Raw genomic sequence first — 25,517 nt, 5'->3', positions numbered from 1 at the left:
GAAGCGGTTCTAACCGGTATACTGGCCGGTTAGACCGGTTTACTGGCCGGTTTGGCCGGTATACCGGTGACTTGGACGGTCCGGTTCCTAGCGGCATACCGGCCGATTATTCCGGTTTACCGGCCGGTTTGGCTGGTATACCGGTGGTTTCGAGCAGTTTTCCGACGCTTAAAAAATGGATCCCCGGTGTGAAATAAAAGGAAATTTCGGCATTAGCTATGCACGTTTTAATGTAAATGACCTTACCAAAGCAATAATTTATAATCATGCATACAAATACAATAGTAATAAGCGTGCATACAAATATGGAGTCATACACATATACACATGAAATGAAAGTTCAACATAGGAATGGGAAGACCCCCATTTGGGACGCGGTTTGGTATTCGGCAGTGGACATCAAAGCGATACCTCGCACTCTAAGCAGCTCAGCCTTGTAGTGTTGCCAAGTTTGGCCCGTCCACACCGATGTTGTCTGCCATTCCTGAACTAACATAGTATAAAAATGGGGGTCTTCCCATTCGTACACCCATCTCGTCGGTGGCTGCATGCTGATGTTAGGAATGGGGTAGTGAAAAGATTGCCTGGAATCGCTGTAGGAGGAAGAAGAGTGTTGTGGACTGTCATAGTCCGTCGGTCCACCTGTTCTCCTCTACGAGTGCGGTACTCCATGGTCGGTGTCCTGAGTAGCATGTGTGAACTGAGTCTCCCCTGCAATCAACCAAATTTCATAATTAGTAGTCAATACTCATAGTCAGAAATATGTGTCTATTTATATGTGCAATGTATACCTGTGAAACGAACACCACGAGCACCACCACTACCAGCAACAGCAGCATGAGCACCACTACCACCACCTCCAGCATCAGGATCAGCACCATCACCATCATCACCATCATCGGCCGAGCTGCTATCCTCGGACTCCTGATACGAAGGACTACGCTCACCTTCGCCATCATCAGTCTCGGTGTCGCTGCTCACTGGTTTTGCTGTTTCTTTGCCTTTTCGACGCTTCGGGTCACCCTTCTTAGGCCCCTTCTGCAACTTTCTCTTCCCTAGGTGAGTGTCACCTATATTTTGACGTGCCCAATCGCTGATGGAATCATTCCCCGTAGCCTCACGTAGATCTGACACGTTTATTTGATCTCTGACAATATGGGACGGGAGAGGGATGTCGCCGTCATCATCATCCTCGTCCAGAACTGGAGCCCGGTTAGATCTACCATATTCCATCCATTCCTGCACCAGATTATTCTCATCATAGAAAGAAAGATGGGCTAGCTGGTCAATGAAATCACCTTCTTCACGCATCAGTGGGCCGGAGACCTCCTCAAGTCGGAGACGAAGGTTGTAGTTGACATAGACAAGCTTATTAAGTTTCTTGTGCGACAACCGATTGCGAACATTTGTATGCAGCAAGGCAAAAGTACTCCAGTTCCGCTCGCATCCATTGGACGAACAACATTGTGAAACAAGCCTCATGGCAAGGTACTGCAGTTTTGGAGTACTTGATCCGAACATCATCCACCAGGACGCTGCATGTGCAACCGAGTATGTAAGCAATATATTCGAATAGAGAAAACACCAATTTCATATGGAATAACTCTTACATGGGGATGTCTTTGGGTCCATCGCCATCCGCATTGCCATTTCACTGCTATACTCGCCAACTTTCTGCCGAAACACGTCAAACTCCTGCAATGCCTGGGCGGCGCTCTGGAGATCTGTCATGCGCTGAAATGTATCTTTGAGTCCACGAAACATTTGTTATTACCTAAATTAGTACACCTAAATCTTACCTAAAACCTATAACTTTTCAGCCATACACCTAAATGTAACCTAAATCCTAAAAAAAATCATCTAATATTCTAAATCATACACCTAAATATGCCCTAACCAAGCATTCTACTCAAAAATTTTGAGCTCTTACCTTCTCTCCCGGTCGGGTCGGTAACCGGCGACACCGACCGGTAAACCGCTCCGCCCGGACGGTAAGCCGGCCACGCGCACCGGTATGCGCCGGATCCGGGGGGCGCCGGTAAGCCGGCCAAACCGGGCGGCCAACCGGGCACGGAGCACGGCTAACCGGCCGCGGGCGCCGGTCGCCTCCTGGGGGACGGTGGGGTGGCGGACAGAGAGCGGCTGTGAGTGGATAGGGAGCGAGTGTGGGGCGCGACCCCCCCGGGTGACACCGAACCCTATCTAAGCATGCAGACCACCATGGGCCTTAATGGGCCTTCGTGTTTTTTCTTTTTCTTTTTTGAATTTACTTCAAAATTCCTCAAATTAGGCTAAATGAACGATTTTTTGAGAAAGTTTTACATCATTAGATTCTTCGCACCGTGTAGTATTTTTAGGAATTTTTTGGGATTTTTTCATTTTTTTGAATTCAAATTTGAATTTTGAATTATGGCCGGTCGGTTCACAAACCGGGCCGGTCCGGTTTGACAGGTAACCAGTCAAACCGGACCGGTTTCCAACGGTTTCGCAAACCCTGCCTACACTTACCCCCTTCGCAGTCTCCACGTGCTGCTGAGTTCATACAGGTCTCTTGCCCTCTCATCTCTCTCTATCTCCCATTTGTTTTCTAACTCCCCCCAAAATTGATTTAGATCCTGATCTAGAGTACTGACCATGTATGTATTTTATATATTGACTATTCCATTGCCGGCAAACCCTCCTCCAACTTTGGTGGAGCATGGTTGCGGAGCAACATGAGCCAAGCCTAGAAGGCAAGTAGCACTGGGTGCGCCCCTGCAGTTTAAGTATTCGACGAAATGCCCCTGAGGCAGCAATAGCTGCACTAATGCTCATCGTGCTTCAAAATTGTTTCTTTGTTCATGTCTGATGATTTGTTTTGGTGACCAGAGATTCAGAAATCTTCTCATTGCAGATTTGGTTGGCTATTGAGCATGGTTTCCAAAATCTGGGTCATTTCCGTTACAAAATTAATGTGTTTGTGCCCCTTCATAATGATATGCTTGAATTTCACTTGCATTTTTCTTCCAAAATTTGTTCCATCAATTAGTACTTTTTTGGCAATGCCAATAAATCTATCAGAATTGACAGGTTGAATTCTAGGAACTGCACGTCTGCATCCTATTCTTTTTGTTATTACGAGTGATTAACTGACCTTCAATTGTAGTTTTCCTTGTCAGTAGTAGAATAGAGGATCATACGAGTGATTAACATTTTTGGTTCTGGTGATAAAATGTTACCACATATCAAGCTTAATATTAGAAGAACCCCCCTTGTACAATTTTTTTTTTGTGCTCACATGACGTAACAGTATTCATTCTTCACTCTACTTTTATTCTCCACCTCTCATGCAAGCTACACTTATGGCTCTATACAATGTTGTTTACATGTGTACATCATGATTTTGATTAATGGATCCCTCCTTATTGACATGAAATGAAGGAGCTCTCCAATGAAAATCTTGAAAATGTTGTCTGTAGTGAAGAAACTGGTGGCTCTGACATTGGTGTAACTAGAGTTCAAGACCCTTCTGGCGAGGTATTGGCACTTTTCTAGGCTGCAGCTTGCTCATTCGTCTGAATGTATCACTCATGACCAGCTTCCTTCCTTTTAGCAAAGGAAGAACCCCTTGTACAATTAGTTTTTATTGCTGTCAGGAAATGATAATATTGATTCCCTATTTTATATTTCCCTCGTCCTATGCCAGCCCCATGTATTTCCCCTAGATTTTTTTCAGTAGTTTCTTGTGACCTTGATATGTGGACCTCTGTCATTTATATGAAACAAAATGATAGGATGGTGCTGAGGTCAGAGGAGTAACTGCTGCAGCACATTCTTTGAATGCGCAAGCTATCATACAGGTATTTGTGAGCTCTTTAGACAGCAACATGTCTGTTTGTATTTATCTCATTACCCATGATCATCACTTTTGTATAGCGGGCTATACATCGTTTCGTCTAAATGCTGTCTAGACTCTAGCCTATGCTTGTCTTAATTTCATGCAGGTAAGCAACATGAGAGCAGGGAGCCTTGGTCGCCAGGTATTGACCATTATCTTTCTATGTTTCTTCCTTCATTACTCCTAGCAAACCCTCTGTTTGCATCAGAATCTTCAATTAGCAGATTAAATACAGATGTCCTGAAATAGTTCATAGCTTTGAGGTTCATCTCCAAATTTTGGTTTAATTGGTCATTCAATTTTCCTAATAATTTTGTTGTCATAGATGAGCTGAATGAGCACCAGTTAAAAAATCATGTAGGATGTTTGAATGGTCATCATGGAAGTTTGATCAGCTCTAAAGTTAGTTGTATATCTACAGAGATGTCAAATGTCTTTTTGCCTGAACCTTGCTCTGTTCTTGCAAGATTTGTCCTTTTTTATGGAATAATATTCTGTAGAATGTTTGTTCATTTTTTTTCAAAATGACAGCAGTGATCACAAATTAGTCATTCTCTTGCTATCTACTATAAAGTCATTTTCTTTGCATTCCACCTAGCAATGGTTTTCGGTTGTAAATATGCATCTCCTCTTTAGATCCAGTAATAACAATAATGGTTAATTTATTTACACTTCATAACAATATACAAGTCATACAGAATGTCTGCTTCCTCAAGGCCCAGGCAAAATGCTAAGAAATCAACTGCATGGTTCATTAGCATGATTGTATACCTGTCATAACTACATGAAATGTCTGTGTCAGTAACCTTATGTTTTGGCTCATTTAAGATTGATAGGATTTGTGGCCTGATGTGTTGCTTGACACTTGACATTTTTTTTCTAGATGCAGCAATAGGTATAACAAACTGAGTAATTTTCCATTGTCACATTGGGGCATTTGGCATTGACTGTTCTTAGCACTAGGTGATGGGTTGCTGGAGCTTGAATAGTCTTTATAAAGCCTAACATGTGGATCATTTTCTTTGTCCGCTTTCATTAATTCAGAACCACAGCTGAAATTTTTAGATATGCACTACTTGTTTTTATTATTTCAATAATTGCAGCCTCGCTGTCAGATATGCACTAATTGCTTTTATTATTTCAATAATTGATGGATAACTCTTGTGTCCTCTTGGTCTTTGTGGGGCTGCAGTCCTTGCATGGACCATAGCAGCACCCTTTAGCATCTTGGACTAGCTTTAGTGTCCTCTCTAGGACAGCAGTTAGTGTCCTCCCCAGGACAGCAGTTAGACTAGCTTTAGACTAGCATTATTGGCTTAGTCGTTGGCTGCCCAGCAGCCTGCTGTATAAATAAGTGACCACCTCTCCTATGGAGAGCATGGCTTTGAGTTTGTGAATATGAGAAAACCAGAAAATTGCCCCAAGTTCATTGTCATCCTCTCAGCTCAATGAGAGTTAGAATTGAGCTACTAACAACTGGTATCAAAGCCGTACTTTCCTATAGGTTAGACATCTCCTGCTCTTCTCCCTCCCAAGCAGCAGTTCAGCCACCAGTAGCAGCAGCTAGCGCAGCAACACCTGCTGCACCCTCTGCTCCTCCTTCCTCACCCGAGCAGCTCGTTTGAGGCTGCGTCTTCTCCACGCAGCAACCCCTTGGAGGCGCGCCATGTCCGACGCACCGTCTCAGCGCTCGGTCACCTCGAGCGCATGGCATCAGCAAGACGCCGAGCTCGCCGCGGCAGAGGAGCGCAGGCGAGCGACGGCACAAGCCGCTGCAGCAGCGGCGAGGGCGGCCGGGCTGGCTGTAGCGGAGTTGGCGGCGTCCAGGGCGGAGGGGGAAGCAGAGGCGGCGGAAGATGCGGCGCGTGCGGTGGAGGTCGAGGTTGAGACCTTGCGCGGCAGCCTCAGCGGCTCCATCGCCGGCGACACCACCGCCGACAGGGACCTTGAGTTGGCGAGGGAGAGGGCACGGGAGCGGACCGCGCGGTGGGCAGCAGCCCACCCCCACGGCAGCGGCGGCCTGGACGCCGGCACGCCTGGCGGCGGCGATCCGACGGCACGCGCGCCCGGTGACGGCGGCGCGGATGGGCGCGTGCGCGGGGCCCCTGGCGGCGGCGCGTAGTCTGGCGGCCGCGCCCTTGGCGGCGGCGCGCAGGGCGGCGGTGGCACGCAGGCCGGTGGCGGCGGCCCTAGAGGCGGCGCGCTGGGCGGCGGCGGCACTCCTGGCTGGGGCGCGCGCGGCGGCGCCCCCGGCTACCACGGCCTCCAGGCGGTGGTCAGGGACGTCAGTCCCGGTGGTGGGTGGCCCACCCTCACCAAGACCAACTACGTCGAGTGGGCTGCGGTCATGGAGGTGAAGCTCCAGGTAAGGCATATGTGGGAGGCAGTCCGGTATGGCTACGTCGACTACGATGAGGATCGACGGGCGCTGGATGCTCTCATCTGTGGCAGTCCCGCCTAAATTAATCCAGCTTAAGTGCGCTAACCATCACCGAAACGGCAACCAGGGTTAACGCGCACTTAAAACGGAGTAACCCGGCAGTGCTGTCGGGTAAAATCCCGATTAAACCACTTGAAACAGGATCGACAAAAGCTGTTCAGAGAATACAACATTTCGCAAATTTTACTATACAGAGTATGAAACTGAATTATTATTACAAACCGAGTTTGAATTTATAAAATTACAACAGAGTTCAAGTGTAGCACAAAATACACGATAGACTAGCGACGAAACCAGTCGTCATGATGAAGCCCGTACATGACGTCAAACGTAACCTCCGATGTACCACCTGAAAAACAAAGCCACAAGCAAGGCTGAGTATACTAATACTCAGCAAGGCTTACCCGACTAAGGGTATATACTTAGTCCTTTATCTAGACATGCAAGGATTTTGGCTTGAGGGGTTTGTTTTGCCGAAAAACAGTAAAGAGTAGATCCTTAATTTCAGGTTTTAGCTTCCAGGTTCTAGTTCAATTAACCATTCTAAATGAGCATCTATCCAATAGCATACATGGTGAAAACAATTATCTTTCATCATCCAAGCAGCTATATTCATCATCATCATCTTTCACTTCTTACTCTATGTGGCAAAAGGATTAAGCAGTCCCAAACCATGAGAAACGGACGATTCGAATCGAATTTGTTAACCTGGCCAGGCAGACCTAACACACACGCATGGGGATCGACATCTCGCTTCGCCCACGCGACTTTTCCCTTCAATTCCCGCTTCACGGAACAGGCCAACCGCCCTCGACTACAAGAATCCACGCCACGGTACGACGCCGGGTCGTGAGCCTCCTTGCACCCGCATGTGGCCGCATGAGAACAACGTTCAAACACGGTGGGGAGGTATGTTCCGGCCTCGGTTCAATCCAATACTTAAGCTTACCGATTACTATATTTCTCGGCATATGGTTAGTACGTTCAAAAGCTTAACCACCACTACCACACACTGTGGTCTTATTCATTTTCACTAAACAGATGGGATATCACAAGTACCACAACCCCGCACGCGAGCCTTATAGTTGCAGTATGTAGTAAACATTCAACTCCTATAATTCTCGCGAGTGATAGGAAATCACTCGACTTATACCGAACCATTGGCCTAGCCATCTAGCGACCTACACATACTAGTGTTCAAGCATAGGTACCTAGGAATCATGCAGCTAAGGTTCCAAGCAACTCCTTTAAACTTAAATGCGCAAGTAGATAGGAATAATAAGTTGCATAAATTTAAAATAGATAGGACATACTCCGGGGCTTGCCTGGGATTAACACTAGGTCAGTGTTAGTTACAGAATACTCGCTCGGCGAACATCTTCCTTCGGTCGTGCACATCGGGATCCATCCGTCCATCTTCTGGATGTGTCCACCATTCACTGTCTTCTGGCTCGACTCCAACGTCGTGTTATTCACGTGGTTCATCTATCGTACCTAAATGGAATGCAACAATGCATATGTATGAATGCATAGAAGTGCAACATGCAAAGCATTCATAAGGTACAACACACTTACATAAGCATCTAAAGCTATTTAACTCAATCATCACTCAAGCATCTCATAGGGATGAGCACATCAAGCTAACTTGGTTAACCTATCGCAAACAATTAGTTAACGAAAACTAGTTAAATTTAGTATTGCATTTACTTAACTTAGCATAAGCATCATTATTTGAGCTAGCTCTTGTTAAGTAAAACATCCTAAACTTTTTTGTAGCAAAACATCAGAAACAAAATAAACATTTTAGATCTAGCATAGTAAGAACTTGTATGTAACTTCTGTTTTATAAAGAATATAAAGTTGAAAATTTACTAGAATGAACAGCTATCTTAGATAAGCCACTGGTAAAATTTTCATATTTTTCTGAGCACTATACCATTTATCTGGAATTAATGTATTTATGTATGTCTAAAATCATATGAGCAGCTTAAGTAGGAGTAAAAAGTTTCAAACTTTTTCTGTGACATCTATGAGACAACATACCTCTACTGTATCAAAATCAACACTAGCACAAGTATGAAACAACATTAACAAAAACGTAGTATCTAATCAAGCCTAGAACAAGTTTTAGGTAAAACCCATAGCTAAAATTATTTTATGGGCATGAAATTTTACATGGAGCTCATCCTTCATGTTTGTAGCTTCTGTCCAAAAACTAGCCTTGGTTCATGCCTACAACATGAGATACATTCATGTGTTATTTAATCTAATTTTTATCCTAGATTAAAATAGAAGCATAATATGAACATATGACTGTAACAAAAGTTGTAGGTTTTGATCTAAGGATTCCAAAACAGTTTAGTTTGCATTTTTATGATTTTTCTATGATTTTATACGAATTTTCAAAGTTTGCTGTCTGAAGTTCAAGTACATTTTACAAACTAGACCCTAGAATTTTTGTTTCTTTTAACTAGAGGTCCCTGGTCGGACCAGGAACAGAGGAGCGGCGGCCGGCCCTTTTCCGTCGAGCAGAGTCATCGGCGGTGGGGGCTAGGTTGGGGGAAATGGAGAGGAGTTCGAACCGCACCTGCAGAGGCCCTTTGTGGGGGCTGGGGTGCTCGGAGGCGGCCGGTGCATGGCGAGTCAGGGGCGGCGGCGGCATTACTCGCTGGTGGCGGCACTCCGGTGAAGTAGGGACGGCTTGGCTGAGCTAAGGAGCTTCATAGAGAGGCTAGGAAGGTATTGGGGTACTCAATTTGGGCCATGGGAGAGCGGACGGGCGGTGCCACGGCGAGCAGGGGCTCGCCGGCGTTCATGGAGGCGGGCAGTGGCGCTCTGGTGTGGCTGGGCGGTAGTGGAGGGGTCGGGAAGGACTACTGAAGGCCGGGGAAGCTCGCTAGAGGGTCAGTGTTGGGGGAGGAGGGGGCTTCACGGTGTCCTAGGGGGGGGGGCATGGCTCACGGCGGAGCTCGGACGCTTAGGGGCGAGCCCGATTCGGCTCGGAGATGGGAAGGGAGTGGAAAGGGAGGTCGGGAACATCTGTTGCGCGAGCCAAAGGGGAAGGAGAGGGGCAAGGGCGTAAGTGAGCTGGGGAAGTGGCGCACGGCACGGCGTGGCCGCGGCGTCGCCGTGGCGTTTCGAGCGGCCGTCCTCGGCGTGCGCGCAGGAAGACGGCGCCGCGAGGCGAGGTCGAGAAGCGTCGGGAAGGATCCGGGAGCCGGGAGGCGAGTTTGGCCGGGAAGAGCGGCGCGTGGCCGGCGGCTAGACGGCGACGAACGGCGAGGCGACGGTGTTGCGACAGGGAAGGAGGAGATGGTGGCGAGGGCAGTTCTGTAAATAACTCGAAGTTCCAATGTCCAGTTCGTAAACTCAGCATTTCACCTTCTTCGTGGCCTCAAACAAAAAACTTTTGAATACCAAACTTGCTTAAAATTTCAAGATCTACAACTTTTGTTTTAGACACTTTTTCATTTGAACAAAGGTTTGAAAGATAAAATTTAAAACTTGAGTGCATTTGAAAAGGCCCTATACGCTTCCAAATTCAAATTTTTCTCCCATTTTGGTGTGGTAACTCGAAAAACTTTGGAACACGAAAGTTGTTATTCATTCGAAAGCCTATAACATTGGTTTTGGGCAAGGGTCCATTTAAGCAATGATTTGAAATTTATTTTTAAAACTTGTTGGTTTCAATTTGAAAGATAATTTAAACATTTAAAAACTGTGATTTGAAAAACTCGTCATTTCATGTGCAAAACTTTATTTTCTCACCTGTTTTCATATACACATAGACATACATACACATGCATATTCAAACACACACATATATTATTTCCCAAAGGAAATGCATAATTTGAATTGCTCTTCCTTATTAAGCATGATTCTGTGTTTATTATTTCTTGCTTAGTATTTTAAAAATCTGGGATCTCACATCATCGCAGCAGCTCCGCCCGAGATGCAGTTCACGCTTTCCATGAAGCGAACTGCCAAGGAGGCCTGGGACTCCATCGCTGCAGCACGCATCGGCAGCGACCGCGCCCGCAAGACCACTCTGCAGGTACTTCGCAAGGAGTGGGAGAACCTGGCCTTCAAGCCAGGTGAGGATGTTGATGACTTCGCCCTCCGTCTCAACACTCTGTTGCAGAAGATGGTGCAGTTCGGTGACGACACCTATGACGAGGAGAGAGCTGTCGAGAAGCTCTTCCGCTGTGTCCCCGAGAGGTACAGGCAGACCGCTCGCTCGATCGAGTCTCTGCTGGATCTCTCTACCATGACGATCGAGGAGGCGATAGGTCGCCTCAAGGTCATCGACAGCGACGAGCCACAGCCTCCCTCGGGAGGCATCTCCATCGGTGGGAAGCTCCACCTCAATCAGGAGCAGTGGGAGGCTCGGCGCAGTGACAGTCCCCCCTCTTCCTCGACTGGTGGCCGCAAGCGCGGCAAGCCGCGAAGGGGGCGCGGAGGTGCCCAAGCCGGGGCACAAGGGCGCGCCAAGGGTGGCGCCCGCGGAGATGCTCAGGGCGGCACCGCCGATAGGCCCAAGGCGGCACGAGACGACGCCTGCCACAATTATGGCAGGCCCGGCCACTAGGTTAGGGACTGCCCGCAGCGGCGGTATGGGGGCCAAGCCCACGTCGCGGAGGCCCAGCCGGATGACGAGTCGGCTCTTTTCCTACTCCATGGGGACATGGAGCCGCATCCGGTGGCACCGCCTGCCACCGCTCTACTCCACCTCGACGAGCCGCGTGCCCGAGTCCTCCTCAGCAATGGCTCCTACGACGATAGGGTCGACGGCTGGTACCTCAACTTCGGCGCCACGCACCACATGACCGGGCGGCGGGAGTTCTTCTCCGACCTGGACATCGACGTAGGTGGCTCCGTCAGGTTCGGGGACTCCTCCGCCGTGGAGATCAAGGGCGTGGGCTCCGTGATCTTCACCACCAAGTCCGGAGAGCACCGGATGCTCACCGAAGTCTACTACATCCCGGCGCTGCGGAACTCCATCATCAGCCTTGGGCAGCTCGATGAGAGCGGCTCACGCGTGGTGATCTCACGCGTGGTGATCGACACCAAGGCTAATGATGGAGTTCCGCAGCGCCGGGATGTAGTAGACTCCGGTGAGCATCCGGTGCTCTCCGGACTTGGCGGTGAAGATCACAGAGCCCACACCCTTGATCTCCACGGCGGAGGAGTCCCGGAACCTGACGGAGCCACATATGTCGACGTCCATGTCGGAGAAGAACTCCCGCCGCCCGGTCATGTGATGCGTGGCGCCGGAGTCGAGGTACCAGCCGTCGACCCTGTCGTCGTCAGAGCTGTTGCCGAGGAGGACTCGGGCGCGCAACTCGTCGAGGTGGAGTACAGTGGTGGCAGGCGGTGCCGTTAGATGCGGCTCCATGTCCCCGTGGAGTAGGAACAGAGCCGGCTCGTCATCCTGCTGGCCTCCGCGACGTGGGCTTGGCCCCCACGCTTCCGCTGCGGGCAGTCCCTGGCCCAGCGGCCGTGCCTGCCACAGTTGTGGCAGGCGTCGTCTCGTGCCGCCTTGGGCCTTTCGACGGCGCCGCCCTGAGCATCTCCGCGGGCGCCACCCTCGGCGCGCCATCGTACCCCGGCATGGGCGCCTTCGCTCCCCTTTCGCGGCTTGCCGCGCTTGCGGCCACCAGTCGAGGAATAGGGCTCCCCCCTCCTCCTGTCACCGCGCCGGGCCTCCCACTGCTCCTGAGTGAGGTGGAGCTTCCCACCGATCGAGATGCCTCCCGAGGGAAGCTGTGGCTCGTCGCTGTCGACGACCTTGAGGTGACCTATCGCCACCTCGATCGTCATGGTGGAGAGGTCCAGCAGAGACTCGATCGAGCGAGCGGTCTGCCTGTACCTCTCGGGGACGCAGTGGAAGAGCTTCTCGACAGCTCCTTCCTCATCATAGGTGTCGTCCCCGAACTGCACCATCTTCTGCAACAGAGTGTTGAGACGGAGGGCGAAGTCATCAACATTCTCATCTGGCTTGAAGGCCAGGTTCTCCCACTCCTTGCGAAGTGCTTGCAGAGTGGTCTTGCGGGCGCGATCGCTGCCGATACGTGCCGTAGCGATGGAGTCCCAGGCCTCCTTGGCAGTTTGCTTCTTGGAAAGCGTGAACTGCATCTCAGGCAGGGCTGCTGCGATGAGAGCATCTAGCGCCCGTCGATCCTTATCGTAGTCGACGTCGCCGTACCAGACTGCCTCCCATATATGCTGCACCTGGAGCTTCACCTCCATGACCATGGCCCACTCGACGTAGTTGGTCTTGGTGAGGGTGGGCCACCCACCGCCGGGACCGACGTCCCTGACCACCGCCTGGAGGCCGTGGTAGCCGGGGGTGCCGCCGCACATGCCCCAGCCAGGAGCGCCGCCGCCCCCCATCGCGCCGCCTCTAGGGCCGCTGCCACCGGCCTGCGCGCCGCCGCCAGGGGCCCGGCCGCCTGCCTGCGCGCCGCCGCCGGGCGCGCGGGCCACCAGGTCGCCGCCGCCGGGCGCTCCGGCGTCCGGGCCGTCGCCGTGGGTGTGGGCTACTACCCACCGCGCGGTCCGCTCCTGCGCCCTCTCCCTCGCCAACTCCTCATGGTCCCTATCGGCGGTGGTGTCGGCGGCGATGGAGCCGCTAAGGCTGCTGCGCAGGGTCTCAACTTCAACCTCTGCCGCACGCGCTGCATCTTCCGCCTCCTCTGCTTCCACCTCCGCCTTGGCCGCTGCCAGCACCGTTGAGCCGTCGCTCGCCTACGTTCCTCTGCCGCGGCGAGCTCGGCGTCTCGCTGACGCCGTGCGCTCGAGGCGACCGAGCGTTGAGACGGTGCGTCGGACATGGCACGCCTCCAATGGGCTGCTGCGTGGAGAAGGGGAAGGGAAGGGGGAAGCATCCGGTGCTGCTGCTGCTGCGCTAGCTACTGCTGGTGGTGGCTGGGCTGCTACCAGCACTTGGGAAGGGGAGGAGCAAGAGATATCCAACCTACAAGAAAGTACGGCTCGGATACCAGTTGTTAGAAGCTCAATTTTTACTCTCATTGAGCTGAGAGGATGATAGTGGAGAATGGGGCAATTTTCTGGGGTTTTTTCTCATTCACAAACACACAGCCATGCCATCCCAAGGGGGGGCTGGGGATACATTTGTATAAGGGGCTGCAGGGCAGCCAAGCTGGATGCTAAGGACACTAGTCCAAGATGCTAACTGCTAGTCCTAACTGCTGTCCTAGATGCCAACTGAAAGGTAGTCAAGATGCTGTACTTGCTGTCCTCTAGGGGCAGCAAAGCACAACGTGCTGCAGCAAGAGCATCTCCTCTTCTGTAGCCCCACAAAAACCAAGTACACAGACTTATCCATCACGCCCACCAAGGCGCTTGATGGCATGATGCCGTATGAGGCTTGGAATGGGCGCAAGCCAGCGGTCTCCCACCTGAGGGTCTTCGGCTGCCTCGCGTTCGCCAAGGAGCTTGGCCACATCGGCAAGCTCGACGATAGGAGCACTCTGGGAGTGTTCATCGGCTACGCGGAGGGCTCGAAGGCCTACTGCATTCTCAACCCAGAGACACAGCGTGTGCGCACAGCGCGCGATGTTGTGTTCGACGAAGGGCGAGGATGGGCGTGGGACAAGGCAGTTGACGATGGCTCGGCTCCGACGTACGACGACTTCACCGTCGAGTACGTTCACTTCGAGGGAGCTGGGGGAGTAGGCAACTCCTCTTCGACAAGCATGCCTATCCCAGTCCCCTAGCCTCCACCAACTCCGGCGCCCGCTACACCGGCATCACCACGCTCTCCAGCCGCGACTCTGGCTACGACGTGTTCCTCGCCTGCACCACCACAGCCGGCGACGCCACGCACTCCATTACCGACAGCCACTCCTCCGGGCACGTCTACTCCGACACCTGCTCGTGCTGAGCACAGCCCGGTGGAGTTTGCTACTCCGCTCTCTCACGACGAGGAGCGCATCGACGCGTACCACGACGGCGAGCCATTGCGGTACCATACGATGGAGGACCTTCTCGGCGATCAGCCGGTGCCGGGACTGGTGCCTCATGACCTGGAGGCGCAGTTGCACCTCGCGTGCGACGACGGCGAGCCTTAGTCTTTCGTAGAGGCCGAGGGACACACGGCATGGTGTGCTACGATGCAGTCGGAGATGGACGCGGTTGAGAAGAACCGCACTTGGGAGCTTGCTGATCTCCCTCGTGGTCACCGCGCGATCACACTTAAGTGGGTCTTCAAGCTGAAGAGGGATGAGGCCGGCACCGTCGTCAAGCACAAGGCTCGCCTGGTGGCACGAGGTTTCGTGCAGCAGGAGGGAGTCGACTTCGACGATGCCTTCGCTCCCGTGGCATGGATGGAGTCCATGTGACTCCTCCTTGCGCTAGCTGCCCAGGAGGGCTGGCGCGTCCATCACATGGATGTCAAGTCAGCGTTTCACAATGGCGACTTGAAGGAGGAGGTCTACGTGCACTAGCCGCTGGGATTCGCGATCCTCGGCAAGGAGGGCAAGGTGCTACGCCTGCGCAAGGCCCTCTATGGCTTGCGACAGGCACCACGGGCGTAGAATGCCAAGTTGGATTCCACGCTCAAGGGGATGGGCTTCGAGCAAAGCCCGCACGAGGCGGCCATCTACCAGCAGGGCAACGGCGGAAATGCCTTGCTGGTGGGTATCTACATCGACGACTTGGTGATCACTGGCGTCAAGGATGTAGAGGTGGCGGCGTTCAAGGAAGAGATGAAGGCCACCTTCCAGATGAGCGACTTGGGCCTCTCTCCTTCTACTTGGGGATCGAAGTGCACCAAGATGACTCCGGGATCACGCTTCGACAGACCGCCTATGCCAAGCGCGTCATTAAGCTAGCTGGGCTCACCGACTGCAACCTAGCTCTCACTCCGATGGAGGAGAGGCTGAAGCTAAGCCATGACAGCACGGCGGAGGAGGTGGACACCACCCAGTACCGGCGCCTTGTGGGGATCCTTCGCTACCTTGCCTACACACGGCTGGACTTGGCGTTCTCCGTCGGCTACGTTAGTCGGTTCATGCAGCGACCGACGACGAAGCACTAGCTGGCCGTGAAGAGGATCATCCACTATGTTGTGGGGACTCTCGATCACGGTCTCCTCTACCCAAGGTGCCCTGGGGCGGCACACTTCGTCGGGTACAGCGACAGCGACCACGCCGGCGACATCGACACCAGCAAGAGCACGAGCGGGATCCTCTTCTTCCTTGGCAAGTGCCTCGTCAGCTGGCAGTCGGTCAAGCAGCAGGTGGTGGCTCTGTCCAGCTGCAAGGCTGAGTACATAGCGGCCTCCATCACTTCGACTCAGGCGCTCTGGCTCGCTCGACTGCTTGGTGATCTCCTCGGCAGAGACACTGAAGCGGTGGAGCTTAGGGTGGACAGCAAGTCCGCTCTGGCCCTGGCAAGGAACCCCGTTTTCCACGAACGGAGCAAGCACATCTGGGTAAGGTACCACTTCATCCGAGGCTGCTTGGAGGAAGGAAGCATCAAGGCGAGCTACATCAACACCAGGGACCAGCTTATGGATCTGCTCACCAAGCCTCTTGGGAGGATCAAGTTCCTTGAGCTCTGCTCCAGAACCGGGATGGTCCAACCTTCCCACAAGACGACGCACAAGACTTTGGGGGAGAATGATGGATAACTCTTGTGTCCTCTTGGTCTTTGTGGGGTTGCAGTCCTTGCATGGACCATAGCAGCACCCTTTAGCATCTTGGACTAGCTTTAGTGTCCTCTCTAGGACAGTAGTTAGTGTCCTCCCAAGGACAGCAGTTAGACTAGCTTTACAACAATAACAACAACAACAACATAGCCTTTTTTCCCAAGCAAGTTGGGGTAGGCTAGAGATGAAACCCGAAAGAAATAAGTTCAAGGTTCAGGCACATTGATAGCTAGTCTCCAAGCGCTCCTATCCAAAGCTATCTCTTTAGAGATATTCCAATCCTTAAGGTCTCTTAACCGACTCATCCCACGTCAGTTTAGGTCTACCTCTACCCCTCTTTACATTATCGACCCGCTCAAGAACCCCATTACACACCATCTCCTCAGGAGGCCTTCGTTGGACATGTCCAAACCATCTCAGCCGATGCTGGGTAAGTTTCTCCTCAATTGGTGCCACCCCGACCCTATCCCGAATAACTTCGTTCCGGACTCTATCCCTCCTTGTGTGCCCGCAAAACCACCACAACATCCGCATCTCTGCTACACTCAGTTGCTGGACATGTCGCCTTTTTGTAGGCCAACATTCAGCACCGTATAACATCGTCGGACAAATTGTTGTCCTATAGAATTTGTCTTTTAGCTTTTGTGGCACCCTCTTGTCACAAAGGATGCCAGAAGCTTGCCGCCATTTCAACCAACCAGCTGAAATTCTATGCCTAACATCTTCATCAATGTCGCCATCCTTTTGTAGCACCTATCCTAAATACCGAAAAGTATCCTTCTGGACCATCACTTGCCCATCTAGACTAACGTCTCCCCCTCATGCCTAGTCGCGCTGAAATCGCACATCGTGTACTCAGTCTTGGTCCTACTAAGTCTGAAACCTTTCGACTCTAACGTGCATCTCTACAGCTCTAACTTCCTATTAACCCCTGCCCTACTCTCGTCAACTAGCACCACATCATCAGCAAAGAGCATACACCAAGGGATCTCACCTTGTATATCCCTTGTGACCTCATTCATCACTAAAGCAAATAAATAAGGGCTCAATGCTGACCCCTGGTGTAGGCCTATGTTAATAGGAAAGTCAGTGGTGTTGCCATCACATGTCCGGACAAATGTCGTCGCATCCTTGTACATATCCTTAATGAGGGTAATGTACTTAGTTGGGACTTTGTGCTTCTCCAAGGCCCACCACATGACATTTCTCGGTACTTTGTCATATGCCTTCTCAAGGTTAATGAAGACCATGTGCAAGTCCTTCTTCTGCTCCCTATATCTCTCCATCAATTGTCGTATTAAGAAAATCGCCTCCATGGTTGACCTTCCAGGCATGAACCCAAATTGGTTTTGGGTCACACTTGTCACTCTTCTTAGGCGATGCTCGATAACCCTCTCCCAAAGCTTCATCGTATGGCTCATCAGCTCAATCCCACGGTAGTTAGTACAACTTTGAACATCGCCCTTGTTTTTGAAGATAGGTACTAATATACTTCTCCTCCATTCTTCCGGCATCTTGTTTGACCGAAAAATGAGATTAAAAAGCTTAGTTAACCATACTATTGCTCTATCTTCTAGGCATCTCCACACCTCAATGGGGATACCATCAAGGCCCATCGCTTTACCTCCCTTCATCCTCTTCAAAGCCTCCCGATCTCTACCTCCTGAATTCTCCTCACAAAACGTCTGTTGGTATCATCAAACGAGTCATCTAACTCAAGGGTAGGGCCCTCACTCTCCCCATTAAACAACTTGTCGAAGTACTCTCTCCATCTATCCATGATCTCCTCATCCTTCACTAGCAGTCGATCTGTCCCATCCTTAATGCATTTGATTTGGTTGATGTCCCTTGTCTTCCACTCGCGGATCCTAGCCATCTTATAAATGTCCTTCTCCCCTTCTTTCGTGCCTAGCCGCTGATACAGGTCATCATACGCCTTACCCTTTGCAACACTCACAGCTCGCTTTGCAACCCTCTTCGCTAATTTATAGCCCTCGATGTTGGCTGCACTCTTGTCAAGGTGGAGGCGCTTGAAACACTCCTTCTCCTTAATAGCCCTTTGCACCTCGTCATTCCACCACCAGGTGTCTTTCCCCTCCTGTTTGCCTCCCCTACTCACGCCAAACACCTCTGAGGCCACCTTCCGAACACATGTTGCCATCTTTAGCCACATGTCATCTGCGTCTTCTCCTACCTCCCAAGGCCCCTCACCTAGCATCCTTTCCTTAAACGCTTGTGCCTCTTCCCCTCTAAGCTTGCACCACTTTGTTCTCGCAATCTTGGCACGTTTGTCCCGGTGGACACGTACCCGAAGACGAAAGTCCGCCACCACAAGCTTGTGTTGAGGAACAACACACTCCCCAGGTATCACCTTACAATCTAAGCAATCACGTCTATCCTTCCTCCTAGCAAGGATAAAGTCGATCTGGCTCGAGTGTTGTCGACTACGAAACGTCACAAGATGGGATTCCCTCTTCTTAAACACGGTATTCGCTATCAACAAGTCGTAGGCTAACGCGAAGTTCAACACATCCTCCCCCTCTTGACTCCTGCTAGCATACCCAAAACCCCCCTGCACTCGCTCGAACCCTACATTAGTCGCACCCACATGGCCGTTGAGATCTCCTCCTATGAAGAGTTTCTCGCTGTTAGGCACGGTACTAACAATGCTATCTAGATCTTCCCAGAACTGCATCTTTGTGCTCTCACTAAGGCCTACCTGAGGGGCATAGGCACTGATCACATTCAAAACTGAATCTCCAACTACCAACCAGATTAGGATAATCCGGTCGCCTTGCCTTCTAACCTCTACGACTCCATCCTTAAGGCTCCTATCAATCAAGATACCTACACCATTCCTACCCGGAGTTGCTCTCGTGTACCAAAGCTTGAAGCCAGTATCCTCAACCTCCTTCGCCTTCTGGCCCTTCCATTTAGTCTCCTAAACGCATAGAATATTTACACTCCTCCTAATTGCTGTATCAACTAGCTCTCACAACTTACCCGTTAGGGACCCTACGTTCCAGCTACCTATACGAATCCTAGTTGGCTCGGCTAGCTTCCTTACCCTTCGCACCCGTCGAGGGAAGTGCGAAGACCCTTGCTCATTTTTCACTACACCCGGGCGTAGATGCAGCACGCCATTCAGGTGATGACCCGACCCTTGCTCATTTATCATCGTACCCAGGTCACGATACGACGCGCCCTTGGGGGGATGGCGACCCGGCCCTTGCCCATTTATCACCACACCCGGGTTCCGATGTAGCGCGTCGCTAAGAGGGTTACGCCCCAACGAGTTTCTTGTGGGTTTCAAATCCATTAGAGTGGTTATTTTTTATGCTGGTTTGCCAAAACCTAACGCAACCCTTCTCCTTTACCCGGGCTTGGGACCGGCTATGCTGAGACGACTCAGGAGAGAGAGAGTCTTCCAGTCAGCATAGGCGGAGTTAGACTAGCTTTAGACTAGCATTATTGGCTTAGTCGTTAGCTGCCCAGCAGCCTACTGTATAAATAAGTGACCATCTCTCCTATGGAGAGCATGGCTTTGAGTTTGTGAATATGAGAAAATCAGAAAATTGCCCCAAGTTCATTGTCATCCTCTCAGCTCAATGAGAGTTAGAATTGAGCTACTAACAATAATTTCAACAATTGTTTCTTAGCTAACATTCAAGAATACTATTTGAAATATGGAAAATTATGGGTCTATCCTCTCTTCGTTCGTGTCGCCTTGCCCTGGTCTGATCTGTGTGCTTGTCCTTGTTACCGACGCCTTCGTCGGTAAAGTTTACCGCAGGCGCCGGCCTCCTGGTGAGAAAAAAGGGCCTGCAGCTGCTAGTTAGGGTATTTTGTTTTATTTAGTTGCTATTCTAGTCTCTCCCCTGCGTACACCCTCAAGATCAAGGCCTAGCAGTATCAATTTGGTATCAGAGACAGTAGCAGGGGCATCGTCATCGTCATCGGCGACCATGACCGGCCCCCAAGATCCTAAGCCCACGCTTCGTGAACTGGGCGCCAACCTGCAGGACCTTGGTGCCAAACTGGATCGCGTGCTCGGCCAAGTCGCCACCATCAACAATCGGCTGGACACCCACGACCGGCGCATTGCCCTCACGGAGAAGTTCCAGGGCGGCTATGATCTCGACGATGGCTATGAGGAGGAACCACCACGGCACGAGCATGGCGTCGGTTGGGATTTCGGCGTGGGCGGCGGCTTTGGTGGTGGCCCGGGTGGCGGTGGTTATGGAGGGCTGGCGGCGGTGAATTTGGTGGCGGCTTTGGCGGCGACGGATATGGCGGGTTGTAGGGTCGAGATGGCGGACTAGAGGGGGGGTGAATAGTCCTTTCTAAAACTAATTTCGCCGACTAACTGAAACTTATGCGGAATTGAAACTATTTGCTTAGCCAAGACTTCACCCCTCTAACTGTGACTCTAAGGCACCTCCAAAAAGATCCTACACAAAGAAAATGGAGTGCCAAACTAGCAAGAGCTCTCCTAACAATTCTAATGCCAAGCCACACAAGCCTAATCACTAGTACTTCACAAACCGGGAAAGCTCCTACACAATTCTAATGAGCAAAAGCACAAAGCCAAACCTAAGCTCACTAGATGCTCAAGGACAAGGATACACAATCCAAACCCAAGAGCTCAACTTGCTTAGCTACACAATCTAAGCAAGAGCAACTAATTAAGCTACACAAGCTAACTAGTTACACTAGGATCTTTACTTCTAGCTACACAAGCAAGAAGATGATTAGCAAGCTACACAAGCTAACTAATCACAAGAGAGCAACTACACAAACACAAGATATAAATGAATGTAAATACAAGGCTTGTGATTTGGAGAATGCAAACCACCCAGAAGAGATGAACACGTTGACACGATGATTTTTATCCCGAGGTTCACTTGGTTGCCACCAAGCTAATCCCCATTGAGACAAGCTCCAAGGTTGCCGCCGATCCTCTTGCTAGTGGTGACTCTCAAGTCACACTCTCCCACATGGAGTGCTCACACCGAGCTCTAGCACATTATCCGGCCGGACCACTTGTTGCTCTTCACGTCTCGCTCAACTAGAGTTGCTCTTCGCGGCTCCCGTGGGGTGAGCACAATACCCCTCACAATCTCTTCTCCGGAGCACCGCACAATCTTCTTGCGGGCTTTAACGGAGCCTCTTGCCACCAAGCCGTCTAGGAGGTGGCAACCTCCAAGAGTAACAAGCACACCATCATGCAACACGATCACCTAGTGCCACTCGATGCAATCTCTCAAAGCAATCGCACTAGAATTGCTCTCTCACTCAATCGGATGATTACTATCAAGTTAGAGTGAGTAAAGGGCTCTCAAGCACTCTCACACAAGGACACCAAGTCCCCAAGGTGTTCAGCAACCTCAAATGTCCGGCCACACCCTCTATTTATAGAGGGAGGCCCCAAACTAGCCGTTACACTCAAATCCCGTGAAAATAGAGTTTTCGCGGACTGTCTGCCTCACAGAGACCAGACCATCCGCCATTCAAAACCAACGGCTAGAACTGCAATGATTATGTGTCAGAGTCGACCATTAGAGCCCTTCGCAGACTGTCCACGCCCTATTGGCGGACCGTCCGCCGTTCAGACACTCCAAACACTCAGAGACATAGCGTCTCTTGACAAACTTAAAGTTTGAGAGGCGGACTGTCCGCACCCCTTGGGCGGACCGTCCGCCCTTCACTCTTAAAACCCACCAGAGACCCAACACGTTTCTGGTCAAATTGTTAAGTGACCTGCGGACTGTCCGCGCCCCTAGGTCGGACCGTCCGTAGTCCAACCTTTCAGCCCAAGCCAGAGAAACAACATCTCTGGACGATTTCTTTTAAACACTTGCGGGCTGTCCGCTCTCCAGGGGCGGACCGTCCGCAGTACGACCTTCAAGCCTAAATAGAGCTGCAATCTCTCTGGACAAAAATGAATTATACTGGCAGACCGTCCGCCCAACATGGCCGAACCGTCCGCCCATCATTTCTTTTTCCCACAAGTTGATCAACATCAACTCCAACACCTTCTCCTTTGCAAATGTGCCAACCCCACCACGTGAACAACACCATGTGCATGTGTGTTAGCATTTCACAATCATTTTCAAAGAACTTTCACTTGATCTCACCACGCCACTCGATCCTAGCAACATCGCAATGTTAGATCGCTCAAGTGGCACTAGATGACCGATATGCAAACAAGTTTGCCCCTCTTGATAGTACGGCTATCTATCCTAAATCCGGTCATGCACTTCTCTACACAACCTTTGACCGGTGAAATGAAATGCCCTACAAGTCATAACTTTGCCTTGCGCATTCCATTTCATCTTTCCAAATGTTGATGCCACACAAGCACCAAACTCCATAAACCCTTTAGGTCATCATCATGAGTCAACACTTGGCTTGATCTTCCTTGAATAATATGATCTACTCCATATCATCACATGACCTCTTTGGTCCATCGATCTTGACCTTGCCCGCTCTTCACCATTGCCTCGGTCCATCGGCGCCAAGTCTTGCTCAAACTTCACCGCCTCGCGGTCCCTTGCTTCAAAGCCTTGACTTGCCCTTCACCATTGCAACCGGTCCATTGAGCCAAGTCTTGTCTTGATCTTCTCCATTTTGGTCACACGACTTCATGTCATGTCTCATATGCAATGAGCTCCTCCATCACACTATATGAGCGTAGCATCAACCCTTAGCCATTTCTCCTCCATGGCACATGTTGCTCATACTAGTGTCTTTGTGTGGACTAATCTCCTGTGTATCTCAACATAAACACTTATTAGTCCACCTAAGTTGTCACTCAATTACCAAAACCAAACAATAGCCTTTCACGGGTATGGACCGCCGTGCGTATGGCGGCGGCGGCGATTGGTTTGGCGGCGGCTTCCGCCGCAACCCTCGTGGCGGCGGCAACAACTACAGTGAGGGAGGTTTCTACAACCGGGGCGGCGACGATGGCTGGCGTAGCCCGCGGCCACCCAAGCTCTCCTTCCCCCGCTACGATGGCGAGTCTGATCCGCTTACATGGCTGAACAAGTGTGATCTGTTCTTCCACGGGGCATGCTCCATGGAAGAGGAGAAGGTGTGGACAGTGTCCTTGCTTCTGGACGGGGTGGCGTCCAAGTGGTACTTCCAGTTGGAGCGCGACTACGGCATGGTCTCGTGGGCGCGATTCGTCGAGTACTTGAACTTGAGCTTCGGGTCGCCAATCCGTTCCAACTCCCCGGGCGAATTGAAGGAATTGAAGAGGACATCGTCCGTGGAGGAATACCAGCGACGTTTTTTGGCGCTCCTATGTCGCTGTGATGATCTCACCCCGCAGCACAAGATTGACCTCTTCACTGTGGGATTGGGGCAGCCGCTAAGCTCCGACGTTGAGATGCAGCGACCCACAAGCCTCCAGTCAGCCATGAGCCTCGCTTGGGCCTACGAACGGCGGTCAGTGAACATGGTTCCACCATTGAAGTCGACCTTCCGACCCAAGCAGCTCCAGGCGCCGGGTGCTTTTGCAGCTTCCAGCCTATCCGGTGAGCCACCCAAGACAGAGACGGCAAAGCCCCGCTTTCGCCATTTATCTTCAGAAGAAATTGCAGAGAAGAGAGCTAACGGGCAGTGCTACTTTTGCCCAGAAAATTTTTCCAAGGATCACAAATGCGCCACAAAAGGGGTTTTCCTATTAGCCATGGATAATGATGATGACAGTGAGCCTACAGAGGAAGATATTGGGATCTCCTTGGCAGCTCTGACAGGTATAAATACAGTGGATACTCTCCGTTTGTCTGTTATGGTGGCTGGAATGCAGCTGCAAGCACTGGTGGACACCGGGTCGACTCATACTTTCATTCATGAGGATGTTGCTCGTTGCTTGGGTCTTGTCATTGAATATCTGCCAGGGATTTCTGTGAAGGTGGCAAATGGTGATCGAGTCACTAGTCCAGGGGTGTGCAAAGGAACAAAGATTGATATTGGCAGGAACACTTTCCTCATTGATTGTTTCGCTCTTGGACTAGATGGCTTTGACATTGTCCTGGGTGTTAAGTGGCTCAAGACGTTGGGCCCTGTTAGTTTTGACTTTGGGGATCTTTGGATGGCTTTCTGGCGTGATAGATTGCCTGTGTGCTTGCACGGTATTGGCAGTGATTTCCAGCCCACTGTTGCTGCTACAACCACTGATAATTTGATGGAAGTCTTGCTGTCCGATTTTGCTGATATTTTTTCGGAGCCTCGTGGTTTACCACCCCAGCGTCGGCATGACCACCGGATCCATCTATTGCCAGATACGGTGCTAGTAGCTGTTCATCCGTATCGGTACCCATAGTTATTGAAGGATGAACTAGAGAAACAGTGTGCTGACATGTTGAGTCAGGGGATTATTCGTCCGTCAACTTCTCCTTTTTCATCCTTGGTTCTCTTGGTAAAGAAACCTGACGGAAGTTGGCGCTTTTGTATGGATTATCGTGCTCTCAACGACCGCACAATTAAAGACAAGTTTCCAATTCCAGTGGTGGATGAGCTCTTGGATGAATTGAAAGGGGCAAAAATTTTTACGAAGATTGATTTGCGAAGTGGTTATCACCAGGTCCATATGCATGTTGATGATAATGGAAAGATTGCATTCCGAACACATCAAGGCCTTTTTGAGTTCCTTGTCATGCCCTTCGGCTTGACTAATGCACCGGCAACGTTCCAGGCCTTAATGAATGAAGTTTTGGGTCCTTTTCTTCGACGCTTTGTGCTGGTATTTTTTGATGATATATTGATTTATAGTACTTCTTGGACTGACCACCTTAAACATGTCAAAGCAGTTTTTCAGCTTCTGCGTCAACATCATTTATGTGTTAAGAGGTCCAAATGTTCTTTTGGGGCTTCCTCAGTGGGCTATCTTGGCCACATTATTTCAGAGAATGGGGTGGCAATGGACCCTACAAAGGTTGCTACAGTGGAGGCATGGCCACGGCCTCGCACGGCGCGGGCTCTCTGCGGATTTTTGGGGCTGACCGGATATTATCGGAAATTTATTGCTTCTTATGGCGCTGTGGCAAGTCCCCTCATGGCCTTGTTGAAGAAGGAAGCTTTTTCTTGGTCCGAGTGTTAGACAGGAGTATTAGCCTTGTAGGGCCGGTCCATTTGGAACCATGTAGGCTGTGCGCCCGGCCTGATGCCGCAGCCAGGTTTTGTGGATCTGTTGATAGGATAAGCAAGGATCCCTTGATTGGTGCTGATTCTATAAACCATCCCTAGGGTTTCCTTGCCTATATATTGTACCCCTTGTACTCTCTATCAATTCATCCAGTTTTGCCTCTCCAATTTTGCTTTCATGGTATCAAGAGTCCATCTCGGTCTGTGACCTAATCCGCTTCCGCCCTCCTCCCCGGCGCGCCTCCCTAGCAGTGCCGCCGATCTCTGGCCGGCCCCTCGCCAGGCCGCGATAACCGGCTCCCCCCTGCGGTCGCCGCCGCCAAGGCTGCTGCCGCGGCCGCCGCCTTCCCGCCGCCCGACCCGACCGCTGCAGC

General features: G+C 51.0%; 1 protein-coding gene across 1 annotated transcript in view; it reads left to right on the top strand.

Annotated features, from left to right (window-relative positions):
- Positions 1-2,509: 2,509 nt before the first annotated feature.
- Positions 2,510-25,517, top strand: part of LOC120644506 — a 32,857-nt gene continuing 9,849 nt past the window's right edge. Inside the window, exons 1-3 of the mRNA XM_039921135.1 lie at positions 2,510-3,516; positions 3,774-3,839; positions 3,984-4,019. Of these exons, the coding sequence (XP_039777069.1) occupies positions 3,415-3,516; positions 3,774-3,839; positions 3,984-4,019 (204 nt within the window). The 5' untranslated portion in view covers positions 2,510-3,414. The remainder of the gene's footprint in view (positions 3,517-3,773; positions 3,840-3,983; positions 4,020-25,517) is intronic.

The sequence above is a fragment of the Panicum virgatum genome, chromosome 8K (assembly GCF_016808335.1).
Source record: "Panicum virgatum strain AP13 chromosome 8K, P.virgatum_v5, whole genome shotgun sequence".
Classification (NCBI taxonomy): Eukaryota; Viridiplantae; Streptophyta; class Magnoliopsida; order Poales; family Poaceae; genus Panicum; species Panicum virgatum.
This window is presented reverse-complemented; position numbering and strand designations above follow the sequence as displayed.